The sequence below is a fragment of the Rhineura floridana genome, chromosome 1, assembly GCF_030035675.1.
Source record: "Rhineura floridana isolate rRhiFlo1 chromosome 1, rRhiFlo1.hap2, whole genome shotgun sequence".
NCBI lineage: Eukaryota > Metazoa > Chordata > Lepidosauria > Squamata > Rhineuridae > Rhineura > Rhineura floridana.
In genome coordinates, this window is record NC_084480.1 from 166,976,030 (window position 1) to 166,999,391 (window position 23,362).

The window sequence follows — 23,362 nt, forward strand, 5'->3', positions numbered from 1 at the left end:
ATCCTCATCCTCACACAGTTAACTAAAATAAGGACAGCCCCACAAAAAAAATCAGATAAATTTCTCCCACTCCCTGGAAAACTATAGAAACTTGCTCCCCATTTTTAGAATGGACAAATGGACCCGCAAAAATGAAGAACCATGTTTATGTATTAATATAGGATTTCCTACAGAGTTATTTACAAGTGTAGGGGAAATTACTATAGGGTTTATCAATCAGGCACTCACGAGTGCACATCTGACTGCAGAGGGATTCCTTGGCACCCACAGGGTCCCTTCCCCTTGGTGAAGTTTGGCTTGAAAGAAGCATTCTTTTGTACCAAATAGAATATGTTATGGTGTATGTGTGGTGCCCATGACAGTTTCTCTGGTCTGAAAGTGTGCCCATAGGCTCCAAAAGCTTGGTGACCTCTGGTCTACTACCTCCATTGTGCTAAGAAGCTAGAAGTTAGGGCTATGCACTGGATTTGGCCAAATCACAAATCAAATTTGTATCCTGTCTGGATCAGGGTGAAGCAGCCACAGATCTCTACAGAGAGGATCGGCTTGTCATGAATTGATTTGTATAGATCTGTAGCCCAAAACAGTCTCTAAAGAAGCCAGACAGGCTATCTCTGAAATGGGGCGATTTATTAGTTACAAAACCATATTTTATTATATGTACGTCGCCTAGAGTGGCCATTGGCCAGATAGGCGACACATAAATTAATTTTTATTATTATTATTATTATTATAAGGAGAACATCAGGGTGGGGAGATGAGGAGGAATGGTAGAATGCTAACACTCCACCCAATACTCTCCAATCACCATGCTTAGAGGGAGTGAAGTCTTAAAATGCAGAAATCTTTTGTAAGTTCTGTCTCTTAGTAATTGTTTGGTGGGGGTTGGATGGCATTTGTTCAGCTTGTGTTTGTTTTCTATCCTTTCCCAAGCAATCCCAGTCCATTCCTATTTTTAAAAAAAGTTTATTGCCTTTTTTACTCTTTTCTCATTGCTAAGAATTCTTATTAAACCTTGTGGGCATATTTTGCCGAAGCTTTCTGAAATAATAATAATAATTCAGTTACTAACCACAAACAATAAGAAGCAGCCAGCTTGTGTGGTTACACAACTATATATTTTTATTATTAGCCAGCCAGCTAACCGAACCTTGTGGGCATAGTAGCCAGCATTCTAAGTTCAGAATATTAGTATTAATATTAATATTTTCCAATTGTTAACCACAATGAATATTACTAATATTCAATAATATTTTCATTTCCCTACTGCTGTTGACAATCTGTCCCCTCTATGGCAAGATATTTTTTAAAAATCTTTCTTGGAAAAAATAACATTTAAAGGAGGCTAGCATGAAAATTCCTGCAGCTGCCCATCTGAGATTTGACAGGGGTAATCCCCTCTGTAGGGGACACCATGTCTCCAAATTTCAAGCCCCTATGTGAAAAAACAAAACCATTATATTCATTTTAATTTTAAAATATTTTAAATGTTAAATATGACTAGCATGGAAACCCCCGGAGCTACCCACCTGACATTTGACAGTTAATCCCTTCTACAGGGGCTACCATGTCCCCAAATTTCATGTCCCTGTGTCAAAAAAAGAGAAAGGTACAGCCATTTTTGTTTTGCAATGCAAATTAATGGGATTTCTGGAGATTTGTAATATCTGCATAAGGTCAGATTGGGTGCAGATCGGTCCATACCAGATCAGGCCTGATATGTATTTACAAATCAGATCAGGGATCCATGCACAGCCCCACTAGAAGTTTCTCAGAGATGGATAAAACCAGGTCTAGACATGAGGGCCATCACTTTTGCGATGTAGGAGTCTGCTGCTTTCCTGAGATATTGGGCTCAGCATTCTGTTCCTACCATTGGCAAGGAAAGGCAGGAGGAAGAGCAACCCCTGATGGGATGAACCAGAGCTATAAGGATGCAAGTTGGCCTCTTCCACATCAGGTGATGTGGGAGCACAAACACAGGTGTGACTGCAGAGGATGGGGGTTCTCTTGACAATTTTCAAGTCTTTCAAACATCTATGATATCTTTCTGATTCTTCTAAGAAGTTTAGGAACAATTGTTCATCCTATGCACCATGACTGGGATAAAATACAATCCAGCATGTTTATTAGCTGGCATAAGCACACTTAACCTGTATTTTGGATGGTTCAGACTACCCTAAGGTAGATCTCAGTATTATGGGAAATGTTTATGGCCCAAAGAACAGACTATATGCTGCCTAGAGAGGGAAAGAGATGGAGCTTGACTTTCTTTGGGATTGACTTGAAGGGTTTTCTAGTACAGACTTGACAGGCATCCAGATGTAGGTTACTTGAGATCTAGTGGGTGGACTAGGTGATACTTGAGATCCCTTTCTATTCTGTGACTCGGTAACACATCCACCCACCCAGATTTAAAAACAATTTGTCAGCACCATACCCACTGGGCATTTGCCAAAAAGTCTGCTTCTTCTGATGAGACAAATGTTTGGAAGTTTCCACCATGGACATGAAAAAGGCTCCCACAACAGTAATTGGAAAGCTTCTCTTTAATAACCTCAAAGCTTTCTTCATCAGTTTTTTTGCCAAATTAATTTGTCCCATATTGTAAGAGACCTACAGAGATATATGGGGGACAAAAATATAATGATTATTGGTGAGCTCATTAATATCCTCTGAACTCTACTCAGAATACATTTCCACCTTTTGAGATTTGTTCTGGTACACAACCACCTGCTCACTCTGATTTGCTGTTCTTATTAAACTTTAGCACAAATATAGCCTAAGAAGCCACCAGATAGATCTGATTCTGGGTAATTTTATCACATGCAAAACTATACCTAGTCTGAATCTGGGAAATTCCTCTTTACCCAGGCTTTTAGGTATCAATGGCCTTTTTTAATGTGGCAGGTCTTGCAAGACCTATTTGTACTAATCTGTTTTTAGGTTGTGTTGTGTTTCTTGTTTTAATGAGTTTGTTGTAATTGGTTTTAATCTGATTGTTGTAAACCGTCTGGGGTTGCTTTGCAAGGAAAGTGACTTTAATAACAATAACAACAACAGCAACAACAACAATAATAATGTAATGCCAGAGATTGTTAACAGACATAAAAAGATGTGAGTAGTTTTGTGCATGGAAACTGGAATTGCACCTACATAGATCAGAAACACATAACCATTCACATTGGAAATAGGCAGCCATGCGAATCTGAGGATAACAGCAATTTTTATACACTGCTGAAATCAGAAGCATGTACCCCATTTGTGTAGTGCTTGCTTCTGCATGCAAATTAAACTAAGCATTCAGAGGTAGCAGAGAAGACCTGCTGTTCCTTCTGTGTGAGATGCACTGGCTTTCTGCATGCTTCAGGTTGTATGGGAAGAATGCAGATTAGTTGATGCATTCTTTTTTCCCTTGGCCAGCTTGCAGCCCTCCACGGTTCATTGTCTCCTAATTTGTGCCCCCAGCTACCCTGAACAGATTATCCGGCTGTGCCCTTAGCTACTCTTGATTCGTGCTCTGGCTCTCTTTTTGTGCAGGTAAATGTAGAGCTCATACGGCTCCATGGTACACTTCAGAGCTGAGAGCAATGAAACAGTATAGGAGACTGCTTGAGTGCAGATGGAGACGAACTCCTGATGGATGCAATTATGCACTGGTAAGTGCCTATACCAATTTGTATTTAGGGGCAGTATGGGCAGCAAAAAAACAATATTTTGCTGCCACTATTAAATCTTCTATCTGCCGTCCGGCGGAGCTTTTTAAAGTTGTCAGAGGGCTATTACACTCTGGCCCTAGGGACACGGTAGAACCATCCATTGCACGCTGTAATGAATTTGCTAGGCACTTTCAGGAAAAAATCTCTCGCATCCGTCAGGACTTGGACTCCAGTGTTATAGCAGTTGAATCAAATGAGGTATCTGGAGCACAGCCTGGTCATGACTTTTTGGATGAGTTTCAATTGGTGCAGCTTGAGAACGTTGACAAGGTGATTGGACAGGTGCGTGCAACCACTTCCGTGCTGGACCCCTGCTCTTCTTGGCTAATAAAAGCTATCAGAGATGGAACAGCCGGCTGGGCCACGGAAGTAATTAATGCCTCACTGCGTGAGGGAGAGATCCCTGCCTGCCTTAAGGCGGTGGTAGTGAAACCACTTTTGAAAAAATCCTCCCTGGACCCAGAAAATCTTAATAATTATAGGCCGGTAGCAAATGTCCCATTCCTGGGCAAGGTCCTAGAAAGAGTGGTTGTGGACCAGCTCCAGACACTCTTGTATGAGACCGATTATCTGGATCCATTTCAATCGGGTTTTAGGCCCGGTTTTGGCACGGAGACGGCCTTGGTCACCCTGTATGATGACCTTTGTCGGGAGAAATACAGGGGGAGTGTAACTCTGTTGATTCTCCTTGATCTCTCAGCGGCTTTTGATACCATCGACCATGGTATTCTTCTGGGGAGACTCGTGGATTTGGGAGTTGGAGGTACTGCTTGGCAGTGGTTCTGCTCCTACTTGGCGGGCCGTCTCCAGAAGGTAGTGCTTGGGGAGCATTGCTCGGCACCCTGGGTTCTCCAATATGGAGTTCCGCAGGGGTCAGTTCTGTCCCCCATGCTCTTTAACATCTACATGAAGCCGCTGAGTGCCGTCATTAGGAATTTTGGAGTACGTTGTCACCAGTATGCTGATGACACGCAGCTCTACTTTTTCTTTTCATCTTCATCAGGTGAGGCTGTCAAGGTGCTGAACCGTTGCCTAGCGGTGATAATGGACTGGATGAGAGCGAACAAATTGAAGCTCAATCCAGACAAGACTGAGATGCTGTTAGTAGGTGGTTCCCCTGACCAGATGGTGGATTTTCCACCTGTCCTAGATGGGATTGCGCTCCCCCTGAAGGAGCAGGTTCGTAGTTTGGGAGTTCTTTTAGAACCATCCCTGTCATTGGAGGCTCAGGTAGTCTCGGTGACACGGAGTGCTTTCTACCAACTTTGGCTGGTGGCCCAGTGTGATGTTCCTATATTAATGTATATATGGTAAGTGTTGGTTGTTTAGAAGATACATGGTAAGTGGAGTGAAAGAGGAGGGGGAGTGAATGGGCAGTAGAATGCTAGATGATTGGCTGAGTGTTTAAAATGGCTGAACGTATAAAAGGAAGAGTGAGAGTGGAATCTGGGGGGTGGATGAGGTGAAACTGAGTGGGTTGCTTGGTGGGGTTTAGAGAGTTGTTTGCCAGGAGAGAGTGGAGAAGGAGGGGGGTGGAGTTCGGATTAGTATTGAGTAAAACCATATGCTTATGTGCCTTAAGAAGAAATCTTGTTAATCTTGTTAGCTTTGTTATCTTTAATAAATACTTAATTTGGTTTACCAAAGGTCTGATCCTTGGCTGGGGTTTCACAGACCAGAAGGGAGGGTAAGGTAATGACCAAGGCTGAAGAGAAACTGTAACAAATGGTGGCAGCGGTGAAGAGAATAACAATACCAGTATTCAGAGTCTCTGGGAATACTAGTATTAGGATGTGACTGGTGGTTGCCTAGCAGGGGGATCTGTTGAGATCTATGCTAGAGCGGGGAGAGAAACAATAAAAAAGGACAGTCCGGACTGGTGGAGTCCCTGGTGGTGCCTAGTGACAGGCAGAAGCCACGCGCAGGTAGGAACCTGACAGGGAGAGCCAGGAAGGGTGTCACATGTGGTGGTAGCGGTGGGATACGAACAACAGAGAATCCAGATACGAATACTAGAGAATCCCTAACAGTGGTGTGGCAAACCGAAATAACAAAACAAGATTACTTGTGAGAGTGACTGGCAAAGAGTGTATGGCAAAGAGTGAGTGAACTCAAACACCATGGCTGAATACATAAAAATGAAAAGAGAGGAGCTGGTGGAGAAGTGCATTACATTCAATTTACCTCAAAAGGGTAAAGGGGTAGATGAATTGAGGGTAGCACTTATAGGATTTGCAACTGCCCAGCAAAAACAACCTGTCAGGGAAGAGACCCCAGAAGGATATTTAAGCAATCCCGCTTATATAGAGTATTTGAGAGAGAAGTTAAGATGGGAGGCTGAGGAAAAAGACAAGCAGAGGGAGTTGGAAGCTGAGAGATTGAGGATGGAAGCTGATGGGAAAGACAAGCAGAGGGAGTTGGAAGCTGAGAGATTGAGGATGGAAGGTGCAGAGAAGGAAAAACAGAGGAAGTTGGAAATTGAGAGAATGAGATTGGGGTTTGAGGAGAGGGAGAAGCAACGAGCATTGGATGCTGAATTACAAGTAGAAAAGTTAAAATTTGAAAGACAGAAATTTCACTCTGAGGAGACAAGGAAAGACAGAGATGGAGCAAAAATAAAAATTACTCCAAAGGACATTGCTGTCTATGAGCCTGGTCAAGATCCTCAAATTTACCTCAGCATCTTTGAAAAAGCTCAGTTGTGGGGGCTACCTGAAGATAAATACATGCAGTATTTATCAAACCTGATTAAAGGGGAATTGGCTGAGGTATACCAATATTTCCCCTCAGACAGGCCCGTCACCTATGCTGAATTCAAAGAAGCAGTGTTTAAAAGATTCAGACTGGGGCTTGATTATTTTAGAAAGCTTTTCAGAAACTGCCAGATACAGACAGGGAGGTCTTTTGTGGAGCTGGGGGCAAAACTGATGGACATATTTGGGAAATGGCTGACAAGTGCAAAAGCTCAGTCTGTGGAGGAGGTGAAAAACCTCATGATATTGGATCAATTATACCATCAGTTACCACCAGAAATAAGGCTCCTGGTCAAAGACCGTTCTCCTACATCGGTGCAGGAGGCCACAGAGATGGCGGATCACTTCGCCTCCAACAGAACTGGCTGGGTGGGGAAAACATCAAGAGATTTTAAACCCAGAAGGGATGTGGTACCACAGCGAGTGAGTCCTCCAGTAAAATCTGAAGGGCACAGGACACCCCAGAGTGGATCTGTGTACCCTAAAAGTGAGAAATTATGCTACAAATGTGGTAGACCGGGGCACCTACATTTTCAATGTGAGGTTGCCAACCCCATTAGTAATCCTGCTCAGACAAGGGCAGTGAAAACAGAGCCCAAGGCTTTAGAAACAGCGAAAAAGGTTCAGTTCTGCCAGATAAACTGGACAGAAGTAACAGACCTTGATTCAAGTCTGAGAGAGGAAGTGAGTGTACAAGGGGCAAATTATTGGGCATTGCTTGATACTGGTGCCGCTCAGACATTACTGAGGCCAGATTTAATAAAATCTGAGGTAATATTACCTCAGGAAACTGTGACTATCCAAGGAGTGAGGGGTCAACCAGAAAGTTTGCCTGTGGCCCTGGTGGAAATGACTTGGAGAGGCCGAGAGGGCCGATATAAAGTAGGCATTAATGCCCAGCAACAAGAACCAGTAATACTGGGAAGAGATGTAATGGGAGCTCAAGGAAAGATATATGTAGTGACCAGACAGCAAATTGGCAGAGAAAAAGAAGCCATATTAAGGGGGGCTGAAACAAACAGAGTGGAATCTGTTAACCAGCCTCAGGTGACCATAGCAACCACTAGCAGGCCTGCTGAAGGAGACAAACTATATCAAGTGGTCTCTGATAAGAAAGAAGCAGAGCAATTCAGGGAAGAGCTGCATAAAGATATAAGTTTGAAGCAGGTAAAGGAACAAGCTCTGACCCAACAGATTCCTTTCACTGACAAACTGAGGAATCAAGTTGTGTGTGAGAATGGGATTTTATATAGCCTGTGGATGCCCGCTGAGAGAAAGGATGAATGTGAACCAGTGAAGCAATTGATAGTACCTAGCAAATACAGAACCAGATTGCTAGAGGTAGCCCACGATGTCCCATGTGCAGGACATCTGGGAATAAAAAAGACCAAGAGGAGATTGGCGGCACACTATTATTGGCCAAACATCTCCAAAGATGTAAAACAACATTGTCTATCTTGTGGAATATGCCAAAAGGTGGGAAAAAGTGGAGTAAAGACTAAGGCACCCTTAAAGCCCCTTCCTATAATTGGACAACCCTTTTATAGAGTGGGAATAGATTTGGTGGGCCCTTTTTCCAAACCCACAAGGCATGGCAAGAAATATCTAGTGGTGGTGGTGGATTTTGCCACCAGGTACCCAGACGCAGAAGCACTAAGATCTGTAGAAGCCCCTGTAGTGGCAGAGGCTTTATTAAAAATCTTTATGAGGCTGGGTTTCCCTCATGAAGTGCTGACGGATCAAGGCAGTGTATTCATGGGAGAAGTGATGCAATGTATGTGGAAATGTTGTGGTCTAAAACATCTAAAGACCACTACTTACCATCCCGCCACTAATGGGTTAACAGAGAGATTCAATGGCATTTTGAAGGGCATGATCAGAAGCTATGTTCAAGATCACCCACAAGACTGGGATGAACGGTTGGGATGCTTCTTATTGCATATAGAGAAGTCCCTCAAGAGTCAACAGGCTTCTCACCCTTTGAACTCATGTTCACTAGAAAAGTGAGGGGACCTTTGGAACTATTAAAAATTTCATGGGAAGGAACCCTGGGAGTGTACAAAACATCTGTAGTAGATTTTGTATTGGAATTCCGCAATAAATTAACATCAATGATGGAAGTGGTGAAAGAGAATCTCAGTCAAGCTCAGCAGAAGCAAAGTTACTGGTATGACAGAACAGCCAGGGAACGTGTGTATGATGTGTGAGATATGGTTATGGCGTTCATACCCAGGAAACATGACAAATTACAGGCTAACTGGGAAGGACCATATACCATCAGAGAAAGGCTTGACACAGTGACGTATGTAATCACCACAGACCAATTAAACAAAAGCAAAGTGGTTCATGTAAATATGTTGAAGCCTTACCATACCAGGGATGCACAGGTGTTGCAAGTTACCTTATTCCCTGAGGGAAGTGGGCCTGAACTTCCAGATTTGGTACAGGAAAGCAAAGACAAAGGAGGGGTAGATCAAGTGGAATGGTCAGAGGAGGTGAAGGAGGAAGTAGAAGAAGAGATTCTGAGAGTTTTGAAAACCTATAGGAATCTCTTTAGCAACAAACCTGGCCGAACCAGTATAGTTATACATTCCATTGATACTGGAGATCATGCCCCAATCAGATCTGTTCCGTACCGTGTGAATGGGAAAGTTTTGAATGAGATCAAAAGGGAGGTGGAAGATATGCTGGAATTAGGAGTGATCAGGGAATCCATCAGTCCCTGGGCCTCAAGTATTGTCCTGGTTCCGAAAAAAGATGGAACGACAAGGTTTTGCATTGATTATCGGCTAATCAATAAAATTACTGTCCCAGATGCGTATCCTATGCCTAGGGTAGATGCAATGTTAGAGTTATTGGGGGCAGCAACCATTATCTCTACACTAGATCTCTGTAAAGGATTTTGGCAAATGGAACTAGATGAGCAATCCAGAGCCAAAACTGCCTTCAGTACACCAGATGGGTTATATGAGTTTGTGACCTTACCCATGGGACTAAGGAACTCACCAAGTTCATTTCAGAGGCTAATCAATACTGTGTTGCGAGGCATGTCAGATTTTGTGGCCTATATCGATGACGTGGCCATTTTTAGCAAGTCGGTGCCTGAGCATGTCCAACACCTGACAACAGTATTGGAGGCCTTAAGAAAAGCAGGCCTCACAATAAAAGCTAAGAAATGCCAGTTTGGACTAAAGGAAGTAATCTATTTAGGACATAAGGTGGGGAGTGGGAAAATCACCCCCTTATGGAGCAAGGTGGAGGCAATACAAGCGTGGCCGATCCCCTTAACCAAAAAACAAGTAAGGGCATTTCTGGGTGTGGCTGGATTTTATAGGAAGTTTGTGAGAAATTTTGGGGAAATAGCAACCCCCTTGCATGAATTAGCAAAGAAGAAGTGTTCTGAGCGTGTGGTATGGACGGATGAATGTCAGAAGGCTTTTGATCTACTGAAGCAAGCCTTGTGCCAAGGACCCATATTAATAGCACCAGACTATGAGCAACCATTCATCGTGGCTACAGATGCGTCGGACCTCGCGCTGGGAGTCGTCTTGCTACAGGAGAGAGAAGGCACCAGACATCCAGTGGCATACCTGAGTCGCAAGCTGACGCCGAGGGAGAAAAACTATTCGTCGGTCCAGAAGGAGTGCCTAGCGGTTGTGTGGGGACTGAACAAGTTGCGCCCATATGTGTGGGGATGAAGATTCACAGTGACTACGGATCATCGGGCCTTGTTATGGTTGCAGACTATGAAAAACCATAACACTATGCTGCAGAGGTGGTCCTGGGCCCTACAGGACTATCAAGTGGACTTCCAGTTCATAAAAGGCAAGGACAATGTACTGGCCGATGGACTTTCCAGGCAAATGGCTGGGACTGCAGTGACGTGACCAGACGGAGGAACAAAGAAAGACATTTTCCCCATAGAGACTTTTATTTGTTAACGCGACGTATAAATCCTGGAACAGGAATAATACTCTGCCGTTGTTTTAAGGGGGGGGGATGTGATGTTCCTATATTAATGTATATATGGTAAGTGTTAATCTTTTAATCTTATTTAAAAGATTAATCAATTAATCTTATTTTAATTGATGATATGTGGTTTTAATTGTATGTTACTGGTTTTGTTTGTTGTAAACCACCCAGAGAGCTTCGGCTATGGGGCAGTATATAAATTAAATAAATAAATAAATAAATAAATGTGAACAGAATATTTGGGGTTGACTACTTCCTGCCTTTAGCTCTGGTTCTCCTTTGTGCTTGTCACTTCAAGCTTGTCCTTGGTTAAATTGACTACTCCCCTGGCTTCCCAGATTCCTCTAGTTTGTGGCCCTTACCCACCCACAACTATTTCTGCAAAGACCTTTGTGCAGATTGCAAAGAGGCTATGTGGCTCACAATGTGTGTTTCTTCGTTGTGATAGTACAGTAGGCCTATGAGGATAATAGTGACTCATGCAGATGGATCCGCCCTCGCACCTTCAACCAAATTCAGCATGTCTTCCTACCTCTCCCTTGAGACTGTACATTACTGACTCCTCAAACTGGATAATGTTTTTATGCTTGGACTCCACAGATTTCAGCATGCTCTCTGCTGTATTCAGATAAGTAAATGCCTCAAAGAAGAATAACACAGAATAGAAGATTTAGTTCTTGTAGCTCTCTTTACACACACCCCAAGGTTTTCAACTTCCTCAAACAAATATTCTGGTGCTTAGGTGGGCATGTATCTGGGGTTCAGCTTAGCACACACACAGTCTATTCATCATAGAAATACAACTAAAAGAACATGGGTAAGTAGGTGAGGGACCCAGATTTGCTCATTGTTTTTCTAATAAAGCCTGAAAGGTTGGCCAAGCCTGTTTGTTCTTTTTTTGCCCCACTTGGCAAACATAACGATCACCCCCTCAACCTACAGAAGAGAGGGAACCAAACTCACCTTGCACAAGATGCTGGTCTGGGGTATAAATAAAACTGGCAGCAGTGCTTTGTTTATACCACAGTTGTGTCTGCCACGTGACACTAGAATTAAGGGTAAAGACTATCATACAATGTCCTGCCTTGTCACTATCCAGTGCCTTGGACTTTTGCAAAAGCCTGCACATGCAATAACGTACATTTAGGATAATGTGACTAGGGATGGGAGGTCTGTCCATTTTGGTTCTCTCTTTTTTTCCAGTCTTAAATTCAGTTCTCCACGTTTCTGCAGCAATCTGCGATTTTTTAAAAAATCCCCAGGAAAGTTCTCCAGCATTTTAATGAGAATTTCTCCTACTAAACATATTTTGTATGCAGTTTTGACTAATGAACATATTTCTGCAAGCAATTTCTCTTAATGTAATTATTTTAATGGTACTTCCACTTATATTCATTTTCATGCACACTTTCCCTTAACATATGCATTTTTATAAACATTGTTTTGTTGGCAAACTGCATTGCAAAATTCAAATAAGTGCAAATTTCAAAGGATGGCTGTGTTTTGGTTCTCGTATTGTTTCAGAACATGCAGATTTGATAAATTTGGCTGTAAATGCCAACTGAATAGAATTTCTTGTCTATCCCTACCTCAGTGGAGAAAGAAAGAGGGCTGAAGGGGGCAAGACTGGGTATTTCTCACTCACCATATAGTTGTTGGAGAGGGTTACGTAACCAGAAGCAGATTCCAACAAGTAATAAAAGGCACGAGCCGTATTCCCCACAGCCACACAGTGTTGAGACAAGGGCACAATGACCGATTCCACAATCTCTTCACAATCACAGGAGCTCATGTTCTTGATCCTTTTTTTGCCCATCTCGGTGAGCAAAATGATTTCATCCATCCTCGCTAGAAACTCCATTTCTGTATCTTCAGCTCTGGCAAAAAAGAGACAGGGAAAGAATGCTATGGCAATATGCAGAGATAGCATCTGAGCTGTGTGTGTGCTAGTGTGGGTATTTACCTAAGTAACAGACTTTTGCCCTGCATTTAGATCACTGAGACTTGACTTAGTAAAATAAGAAAAGCTACTTTATTTATAGAAATACATAGTAGATAGAAAGACATGCGTAGTTCTAACTAACTAACTAAGCCCAGATTTGGGTATTGCCCTCATGGCTCAGAAGAGAGAATAAGAACAAAGATGTCTCCTCTCTCCTCAGACAGTCGAAGAAGAAGACAAAAGGAGGGGCAGGTGAGCTTCCCTGAGCATATCAGTTTACAATGGAGGCAAGTTAGGAAGAGAACAGCGCAGGTAAAGGTAGGCAAGCCTAGCCCGCTGGAGGACCCGAACTCTCTCTTCCTTCTGGAATACACACAAAAGAACCCAAACAGGAGTTGCTCTTGCCCCACTTCCAACAAAGAATGCTTAGCAACTCCTAAAGCATGCTTGGTCTCTCACCCCAGAACAGAAAGAATACATCAGCTCTTCACACAACCCCCCTGCACCTATTTATCTGAAATCTGGAGGCTTCATCCCATCAGGCTATGTCTGTGAATTCTATCTATCTAATTCTGTAAAAAAAATTAAAAATCTAGAGCCCTTTTTTGTTTTCCCCATTATAGTCAAAGAAAGACATCTGATGCTTTGGATTTTCCAAAGGGAGGATCCTCTTCGGCTCCAAACCAAAAGGTATGTCCATCCATCACTCCAAACCAAACCAAACCACTACCCAAAGCTCCAAAGCTGGTTCTGATGCACCCCTCCCCCTGTGCACTCCCCTAATAGGAAGCTGCCATATACTAAGTCAGACAATTGGTCTATCTAGCTCAGTATTGACTACATGACTGGCCATGGCTGTCCAGGGTTTTAGACAGACGTCTTTGCCAGCTCTACCTGGAGATGCCAAAGTTTAAAGCTGGGAAATTTTGCGTGTAGAGCATGTGCTCTTCTACTGAGGTATGGCATTGCCTTTTATTTAAAGGAATAAATAATGTAGCTGCCTCCATCATATGAGAGCCAGTATAGTGTGGACAGGGTGTTGGACTTAGATCTGGGAACCCTGAGTTCAAGTCCCTGCTCAGCCATGAAACTGACGGGTGGCCTTAGGCCAGTTGTCAAATTTTAGCCTCCCTTCAGGGTTGCAGAGAGGAGACATGAGAAGAAACTTTGCATGTCACGTCAAGCTCACTGGAGGAAGGGTTGCAAAAGAAAGAAAGAAAGAAAGAAAGAAAGAAAGAAAGAAAGAAAGAAAGAAAGAAAGAAAGAAAGAAAGAAAGAAAGAGAAGTTTGACCCACAGCCTAATTCAACCTCTCCAGGTCACTGTGAGGTGGGAAATGCCATCTACAACACCCTGAGCACAGTTCAAGAAGAATGGAATACAGATATAATAATGTTCTGATCATGAGGGGGTCTTTAAGCCTGCAAGCATGGCTATTCATACCCAGTCTCATGGAAATCAACATTCTTTAAGAAGTTCATATTATGACCTCAAACTCTTCAGATTACTACTACTACTACTACTACACACACACACATTAGGGGGGCTCTTCCCCCATTTGCTCCGCTCATCAACCCTCCTAGCATCCCCAATTCTCCACCAACCCCAACCTCCCCACAAACCACCAATCCTCTACTCCCCTGCCATACCCAACACCTTCACTCTTCTTGCCAACTCATTTGCCCTGCCTGTTTCTCCTCTGCCACTGCTCTTAGGCTGCCTGCTTGCTCACCAAGGCTGCCACTGCCACCTTGCCAGCTTTGCAGAGGCGGGCGGTGGTGGGCAGTACAAGTGGCATGTGAACTGCAGTGTGACACTTACATTTTTATGTGTGCATTTGCATAGGATTTTGTAAATTGTAATCACAACAGGATTTTCAAATTATTTTTAGCATGGGTCATCAGAGATTAACCATCTTATCACCAAGCAATAATTATGAGGCCTACAGAACATTCTGAAGGCACTCAGTGTTATCTTACTGGAAACCCTTTAGATGGGAGATGACCAGAGAACCAACTTTTAAAAAGTAACAAAGTAGAATATGTGGGGCTGCCACCAAAAAGGCTGCAGCTCTCCCTATCTTTTTTGTATTACAGGGTTACACAATGTAAGACTCAATGTAAAGCCCAACTGCCGGCGGCGGCGGCTGCTGCTGCTGCGGGACCACCACCTCCACCACCCTTCCCTGTGGGACTTCTGCCTGGCAGGACCAGGCCCCAGGTACCCAGCCAGCTAGGACTGATTTTCACCACCTGTCCCTCTTTGGAGGGATACATAAGCCGGCTGGCTGAGGTGGCCTGGGAGACCCAGTGCCTGCTGCTGCTTGCTTAGCTGAGGAACACTGCCACTCTATCGCTTTTGGGCCCCTGCCGCTATGGCTACCGCTACTGCTGTCTGCTAACTGTTGAGGCGTCGCTGTTGCTGCTACTCCCTGGATGTATGAGTGTATGAGTGGTCTGTATGAGTGAGGGTGTGATTGTGTACAGATTGTGAGTTTTGTTACTTATTTTTATTTTATTATGTGCCTGGGCGGGAGGATAGTGCATTGGGAGGGAGGACCAGAGGGGGCCCCTGTTAGTGTAGTGACGGGTAATGGGAGGTATGGCGTTGTGAGGAGGACATGTCAGTTAAGGGGAACTCGACCCAGACAATTGATGGCTGTGCATCAAACACTTTGTAGTTCAGAGGCCATTCTGTTGAGTCTAGTTTCCAGTGCCTGAACCAGTCTGCCTGAATAGATGGGGGAGGTCACTGAGCATAGGAGGTGCCATTCACATAGCCCATGCAGGGTCTTTGACAGGCACAACTGTTCTTCATGCCATCACTCCTTTTCTTTATAGGAATAGCTACAGGGGATGCTGCTACTATGGGAGGAACTGAGAGAATAGCTCTAATGGGGCCCAATGACAGTCTTCATAAAAATGTAGGAAGGAACAGACCATAAATCACATAGTTTTTGATGTCTGTATACAATTTCCCAGAGTATGGGAAACAAACAGGGTGAACTTGAACTCTTAATACAGGAGGGTAAATATGACTTCATAACTAAAACTTGGTGGGATGACTCCCATGACTGGAATTGAAGGATATAACTTGTTCAAAAAGAACAGGAGGAATAGAAAGGGAGGTGGAGTTGCACCTGTCCCTCTTTGGAGGGATACATAAGCCGGCTGGCTGAGGTGGCCTGGGAGCCCCAGTGCCTGCAGGAGGAAAAGACCATCACTGCCAAGGGAAGGAGAGGCGGCGGCGGCGGCGGCGGCTGCTGCGGGACCACCACCTCCACCACCCTTCCCTGTGGGACTTCTGCCTGGCAGGACCAGGCCCCAGGTACCCAGCCAGCTAGGACTGATTTTCACCACCTGTCCCTCTTTGGAGGGATACATAAGCCGGCTGGCTGAGGTGGCCTGGGAGCCCCAGTGCCTGCAGGAGGAAAAGACCATCACTGCCAAGGGAAGGAGAGGTGGCGGCTCATGTGCCTGGGCGGGAGGATAGTGCATTGGGAGGGAGGACCAGAGGGGGCCCCTGTTATGGAATTAAATGCTAACAGAATATTTTACCATGTTTAATGTAGTCTTTTGACCATCTTTGAGATAGTAAAAATTAGAAAATGTCCCTCAGAGCCATTCGAGTTGTGTACCCTATTCTAATGGAAATAACTGTGTGATGTGACAGCATCACATCATGAGTTTCCCCATCTCTGCTTCACATAATCATGTATTGTGGGGAACAGTGCAGAGTTATGCTAGATCGCATGCAGCAGCAGCCCTGGGTCCTCCAAATGTCTAATTCTGCCCTAAGCTGCTTGGAACATAGGAGAAAGAGTGGTGAAATACATTACATTAAAATGAAATTTTAATTTCTTGGGAAACTACAGTCAATACCAAATTTGCCACATCACTTCAGATAAATGACAAAAAAAGTCCTGCCTATAAGCTATCTCTTTTCTTACTCTTATTAGACAACCTCTGGTACTCTTTTGACAGTGTGTGTATGTGTATGGGGGGTATGACAACCCATCTTTCTTGGCAGAGTTGTAGCTGGAGGCTGCAAGTTGCACAGATCAAACACAGTGCTTGTGCTATGCATGTAAAAGGCACCTAATTTAATTCCCTGTATTTCCAAGCTAAGGGATCTCAGGTAACTGGACTAGAAAAGTTTTAGTACTAGCCAAGATGAACCATTAATCTGATTCCATATAAGACAGCTCCTTGGATCCTTAAACTGCCACAGAGCCAGAGGCCTTGCTCCTCAGTTGTAGCAGAACACCTAGGGATATAAAAGTTCTTTCCATCAAACCTAAAGGAATCTTGCAAGGTGAAGGGTCTCCAGTCAGTCTCATCTAGAAAAGGAAAGAAAGGAGAGATAAATGTATTGTAATAAAACATTGCAACACAAGTTATGGTTTCTTGTTAAGTAAAAAAGGAAATAGAAATCATAGTTAAATTTATTTATTTATTTATTACATTTATATACTGCCCCATAGCCGAAGCACTCTGGGCGGTTTACAGCAATTAAAAAAAATAAAAATAAGAGACTAAGCATCAAATGGAGATTGTTTACTGGATTGAACCTGAAGGGACTGAGCCATATTTGCACTCGACCAATTGGTCATATTATGATGTCCAACATTTAACTCTTTCATAGGAGCATGTGTCTATATGGCAGGAACACCACATGCACACAAAGCTTCAAGGTTCCAAGTTCAGCCTAAATATGACCAGAATCCAGCTTAATGATGGGCATGCTGCTGGGAGCTGCTTTTGATGTTGACAGTGGAGGATGCCAAACCTGGTGAGGGGTCTGGAGACCAAATCCTGTGAGAAAACACTGAATGAGTTGGATATAGATAGGGAGAAGAGGTCATATGATAGGCATCTTCAGATATTTGAAAGTCTATCAACTAGATCATGGGCTCCCAATCAGTGATCCATGGACCATGAGCTTCATTCAGGTGTCCCCTGGCATATCTATAAAAACCTAGCCAAACACATTAGAATTGCTACAATAGTCAGAAAAACCATTAAGTGGTCTGCCGAGACCCTCAGCAATTTTCAAATGGTCTATGGGGAAAAAGGTTTGAGGACCACTGAACTATATGATGGAGCAATTTCCACCCTCTGTCATTCCAGGGGTTAGGATCTGAACCACCAAGCTGAAATTACAAGAAAGGGCATTTCAGTTAAACACCACAAAGAACATCCTGATAGTATGAACTGTTTGACACTGGAACAGCCTACCTCAGAATTGGTGGACTTTGTTATTTAAGCAGAGACTGAATAGTCAAGTATCAGGGATACTGTAGCAGTGGACTCCCTGCATCAGAAGGAAGCTGGACCTTTGAAATCCATTCTAACTCTATGATTTTATGTCATAACCCCACTTGGCAATGTGATCCATGACATTAATGCAATAATATGTGGAAATGTCATATGAATCTTTCTGATCTGATATGAATGCATTGGGGAAGGCACATGATCAGCCCCTGCATTCATTAGCCACATACTGCTGTGCAGGATTGCATCACACAGTGATATGGCTACTACACCACTGTGACTATGTGTGAAAGAGGCTATAGATTTACCCTCTCAAGTACTAACAAAACAACCATAAGTGATGAACAAAGCACCCAAATTAGCATTGAGCTAATATATGTGGGAAAGATGGTGTTTCATGAACAATTTCTCCATAAACATCAATCCTTTTTGACAGGATACTTCTATGACTGAAAGACAGACAGAAATATTGAGACATCAGATTCTCCCCTCTAGGATGCACACCTTAACATGGTGAGGGGGTTTGAGAGTGTTGAAGAAGCTGAGAGCAATGCCGTCAAGAGTCTAGACCAAAAGGCTAGACTCCTAGCAGGGGCACCCATGGCAGAATGGTCAAAGCTGAGACACCAGACTAAGATGCATTCAAACTCAGAGGAAGGCAATGGTAAACCACCTCTGAATATCTCTTACCATGAAAACCCTATGAACAGAGTATCCAAAATGCAACACGAGATAGTGCTCGAAGATGAGACCCCCAGGTCAGAAGGCACTCACCAAGCTCCTGGGGAAGAACAAAGGACAAGTACTAGTAGCGCTGTGACTAATGACGCAGCTGGGTCAAAGCTGAAAGGAAGCCCAGGGGCTGATGTGCACAGATGCGAAAGGAGAGTCCGGAGTTGTACGACGCACACAGTAGGAACATGGAATGTGAGAAGCATGAATCAGGGAAAGTTAGAAATTGTCAAGCAAGAAATGGAATGTATCAACATTGCAATACTTGGTGTGAGCGAACTAAAATGGGACATTTTCAATCAGGCAACTACAAAATATTTTATGCAGGAAATGAGAAATCGAGAAGAAACAGAGTTGCTTTAATAGTGAGGTGATGTAGCAAGAGCAATTAGGAGCTACAACGCAAGGTCTGAGCGAGTTATATCAATAAGATTAAACTGGAATCCTATCAATAAAACCATCATCCAAGTCTATGCTCCAAAGGTAAATGCAGAAGAGGAACTGGAGAGATTTTATTCAGAAGTACAGGAAGAAATTGATCACACACCAAAAGAAGATGTGCTGATAATCATGGGGGATTGGAATGCAAAAGTAGGGAACAGAGAAGAATTAGGAATTGTGGGGAAATAGGGCTTAGGAGAAAAGAAATGAAGCAGGAGAAAGACTTCTTGAATTGTGCGAAGCCAATAATTTGTCTCTTGCCAACACATTTTTTGAGCAACTGAAAAGACGACTGTACACATAGACATCACCAAACGGTCAACATAGTACACATAGACATCACCAAACGGTCAATATAGGAATCAAATTGATTATATAATTGGTAGCAGAAGATGGAGAAGTTCCATACTTTCTGCGAAAACAAGACCAGGAGCAGACTGTGGTACAGATCATGAACTGGTAGAGTAAAGCTAAAGAAGACCAACAAAGCAATCATAATGCCAAACTACAATTTAAATGACATCCCAGAAGAATATAAAGATCAAATAAGGAACAGGTTTGAGGCTTTAAACTTAGTTGACAGAGAACCAGAAGAACTATGGAATGACGTCAGAGACGTTATCAGGGAAGAATACAAAAAGACAATACCTCTAGTTAAAAAGAGAGAAAGACCTCAATGGATGACTTAAAAAACTCTTAAAATGGTTAAAGAGAGAAGGAAAGCAAAAGCAGAAGGAGACAGAAGCACGGTCAGAACCCTAAATGCAACAATACAGCAACTAATACATAGGGACAAAGAGAACTATTACAATAGTTATTGTATAGAAATAGAAGAGGACAACAAAAAGGGTAGAACAAGAGCCCTGTTCCAAAAGATTAGAGAAATGAAAGGGAAATTTAAACCAAGACTAGGGATGTTGAATAATCAACAGGGGAACACACTGACTGACCTAGATGAAGTAAAAGGAAGATGGAAGCAATACAATGAAGAACTCTATAAAAGAGATGCAAGGATGACAGATTCATTCACAGAGGAACCGTACGATGAAGAACCAGAAATTTTAGAATTCAAAGTGAAAGCTGCTCTTAAAATACTTGGAAGAAACAAATCACCAGGAACAGATGGCATAGCAATAGAGTTGCTACAAACTACTAAGACTGAATCTGTCCAAATTTTAACAAAAATCTGTCAAGAAATATGGAAAACTAAACAATGGCCCACAGACTGGAAGAGTTCAATATACATCCCAATTCCAAAGAAAGAGGATCCCAGGGAATTCAGTAATTATCGAACGATTGCCTTAATATCCCATGCAACTAAAGTAATGCTCAAGATTCTACAACAAAGGCTCTTACCATATATGGAGTGAGAAATGCCAGACGTCCAAGCTGGATTTAAAAAGGGAAGAGACACCAGAGATCATATTGCAAACATACGTTGGATAATGGAACGGACCAAGGAATTTCAGAAGAAAATCACCCTGTGCTTTATAGATTACAGCAAAGCCTTTGATTGTGTAGATCATGAAAAACTATGGAATGCTTTAAAAGAAATGGGGGTGCCACAGCATCTGATTGTCCTGATGCGCAACCTATACTGTGGACAAGAGGTTACTGTAAGGACAGCATATGGAGAAACCAATTGGTTCCCAAACGGAAAGGGTGTGAGACAGGGGTGTATTTTATCACCCTATTTATTTAATCTATATGCAGAACATATCATACGGAAAGCTGGATTGGACCAAGATGAAGGAGGTTTAAAAATTGGAGGGAGAAATATCAGTAATTTAAGATATGCAGATGATACCATACTACTAGCAGAAACCAGTAATGATTTGAAACGAATGCTGATGAAAGTTAAAGAGGAAGGCACAAAAGCAGGACTACAGCTGAATGTCAAAAAGACTAAAGTAATGACAACAGAAGATTTATGTAACTTTACAGTTGACAATATTAGAAGCAACCAAGATTAATATACAGGTGACTTGTGTGCTATTTCCCAAACAACATTGTTTTGGAGATTTAAACTCTGGAGAATTTGTCAGAAGTATGTGAGTATTGATGTGCAGTCTCTTCAACTTGCACTAGAAGGACTTGGTGTGAGAGATCGAGCTTCCGTGTGGATATTAGCTGTTAATTCTGTAGGGGTGCATTTGCAAGGGTGAAGATTTTCAGCGGTTCTGAGAGTTCTTCAGCCAGTTCCTTCAATACTCTAGGATGCAGTTTATTGGGCCCTGCTGATTTGAACTTGTTCAAAGTGATTGGTTATTCCTTGACCTTTTCTCTATCAATCTCAAGCTCCAATCCTGCCCCTTCCACTTCATGTTTCCCAGGAGGGTCACAGACCCTTTTTTGGGAGAAGACTGAGCCAAAGAATGGCGCACTTCTGCCTTTTCTTTGTCATCTGTAATCGTTTTGCCATCCTCATTGAGTAGTTGTGCCACCATTTCTTTTCTCTGTCTTTTACTAAGGATGTACCTGAAGGAAGCTTTTTTTTTGCTTTTAGCATGTATGTCATTGATAGCAATGTCATCTTATTCAGATTTTTCTCAAAAAAAAAATCCAAAATCGGGAAAACCTGCAGAAGCTCATAGAAAACAAGATCAGTCTGCAGAGATAATGAATGTGTGAACTATAGGATAGTCTAGTGCTGAATTTGATTTTAGCATAATCCTCCCTCATCCCTAGAATCAGTATTATATAAGGAATTAACAAACATCTCATAACTGAAAATGTGCCACCAAAAGAACATTTTAGCAGATCTGTAGATTGATGACTAACATCCACATAATCTCCTATGAAGAACTTTCTACTCGTACAGAAGGTTCTCATCCATCGTTTCTTCACTATTTCCAAATAAGGCATATAGTAACTTATAATGAAGTACAGTCCCTTGAAGAATGAAACAATAATTGAGAGCAGGAAAACAAATCAGAAAATACAGAGGTTGATCAGCAAAATATAGTGTATAAAAATATAAGAGTGCTATCATATCTCCCCACAGTCTTCTCTTCTCAAGGCTAAACATGCCCAGTTCTTCAGTCTCTCCTCATAGGGCTTTGTTTCCAGTTCCCTGAGCATACTCGTTGCTCTCCTCTGAACTTTAAAATGGTATTCCTTGACCATTTGTCTATTAATCTCAAGCAGCAATCCTGCCCCTTCACATTTCTCAGGAGCGTCATAGACTCTTTTTTGGGAGAAGACTGAGCCAAAGTAGGACTTGAGCACTTCTGCCTTTGTTGTCATCTGTTATCATTTTGCCTTCCTCATTGAGCAGCTGTACCACCATTTCTTTTCTCTGTCTTTTACTAAGGATGTACCTGAAGAAAGCTTTTCTGTTGCTTTTAGCATCCCTCGCTAACCTCAGCTCATTCTCAGCTTTAAGCCTTCCTGACACCATCCCTACAATTCCGTGATACCTGCCTGTACTCTTCCTTTGTGGCCTGGCCTTCCTTCCACTTCCTGTATGTGTTCTTTTTTGTTTTCAGGTCTTCTCTAAGCTTTTTGTGAAGCCACACTGGCTTCTTCTACTGTCCTCCCCCTTTTTTACTTGACAGAATTGTTTGCCATTGTGCCTTCAGAGTTTCCTCTTTTAGAACCTCCCACCCATCTTGGACTCCTTTTCTCATTAGGGTGGCTTGCCATGGAACCGTACTTACCATTGTGCTGAGTTTATTAATGGCTTTCCTGAAGTCCAGGGTATGCATAAGGCTACTCTCAGCTTTTGCTTCCTTTAAAATCAAGAAATCAAGTATAGCGTGGTCACTTTCCCCCAGAGTTCCCAGATGAACTGCCACTTCATCCACCAAATCATCTCTATTGGTTAGAATCAAGTCAAGGATAGCTGATCCTCTGGTTGCTTCCTCCACTTTCTGTAGGAGAAAGTTATCTCCAACACAAGTCAGAAATTTCTTGGAGGGGCTGTGTTTGGCAGAATTTGTCTCCCAACAGATATCAGGATAATTGAAGTCCCCCATTACTACGACATCATGCCTCCTTGAACCATTGGCAATTTGCTTTTCAAAAGTTACATTCTCGTCTTCTCCTTGATTGGATGGTCGGTAATAGACTCCAAGCACCACATTCCTTTTATTACTTGCCCCATTGATTTTAATTCAGATACTCTTGGTGGAGCTACCAAGCTCATCTTCCTGTATTTCTGTGCAGGGATATATATTTTTAACATATAGCACGACTCCACCTCCCTTTTTATTTCTTCTGTTGTTTTTGAACAAGTTATATCCTTCAATTGCTGCATTCCAGTCATGGGAGTCATCCCACCAAGTTTCAGTTATACCTATCAAGTCGTAATTGCCCTCCTGTAGTAAGAGTTCAAGTTCGTCCTGCTTGTTTCCCATGCTCTGCGCATTAGTATACAGGCATCGAAGACCATGTGATTTATGGCTTGGCTTCCTTACTACTTTTTTCTGAGGACTGTTACTGGGCCCTATTACAGCCAATCTCTCTGTTCCCATTACTGTGCACAAGCCTTCATCAGTCGTTACCACCAAGTTTACATCTCCCTCCCCCT

At 42.7% G+C, this 23,362-nt stretch overlaps 1 protein-coding gene across 8 annotated transcripts in view; it reads right to left on the minus strand.

Annotated features, from left to right (window-relative positions):
• ADCY10 (adenylate cyclase 10) overlaps nucleotides 1–23,362 on the minus strand; it is a 230,898-nt gene that overhangs the window by 67,909 nt on the left and 139,627 nt on the right. For 7 of the 8 annotated variants that reach the window (XM_061584558.1, XM_061584533.1, XM_061584552.1 and 4 more), the window contains exons 17-19: nucleotides 16,682–16,724; nucleotides 12,090–12,321; nucleotides 2,441–2,616 (exon numbers count right to left, since the gene is read on the minus strand). In XM_061584558.1, the coding sequence (XP_061440542.1) occupies nucleotides 2,441–2,616; nucleotides 12,090–12,321; nucleotides 16,682–16,724 (451 nt within the window). Of the gene's footprint in view, nucleotides 1–2,440; nucleotides 2,617–10,976; nucleotides 11,085–12,089; nucleotides 12,322–16,681; nucleotides 16,725–23,362 lie in introns of all 8 variants that reach the window. The other variant, XM_061584568.1, reaches the window with a different exon arrangement.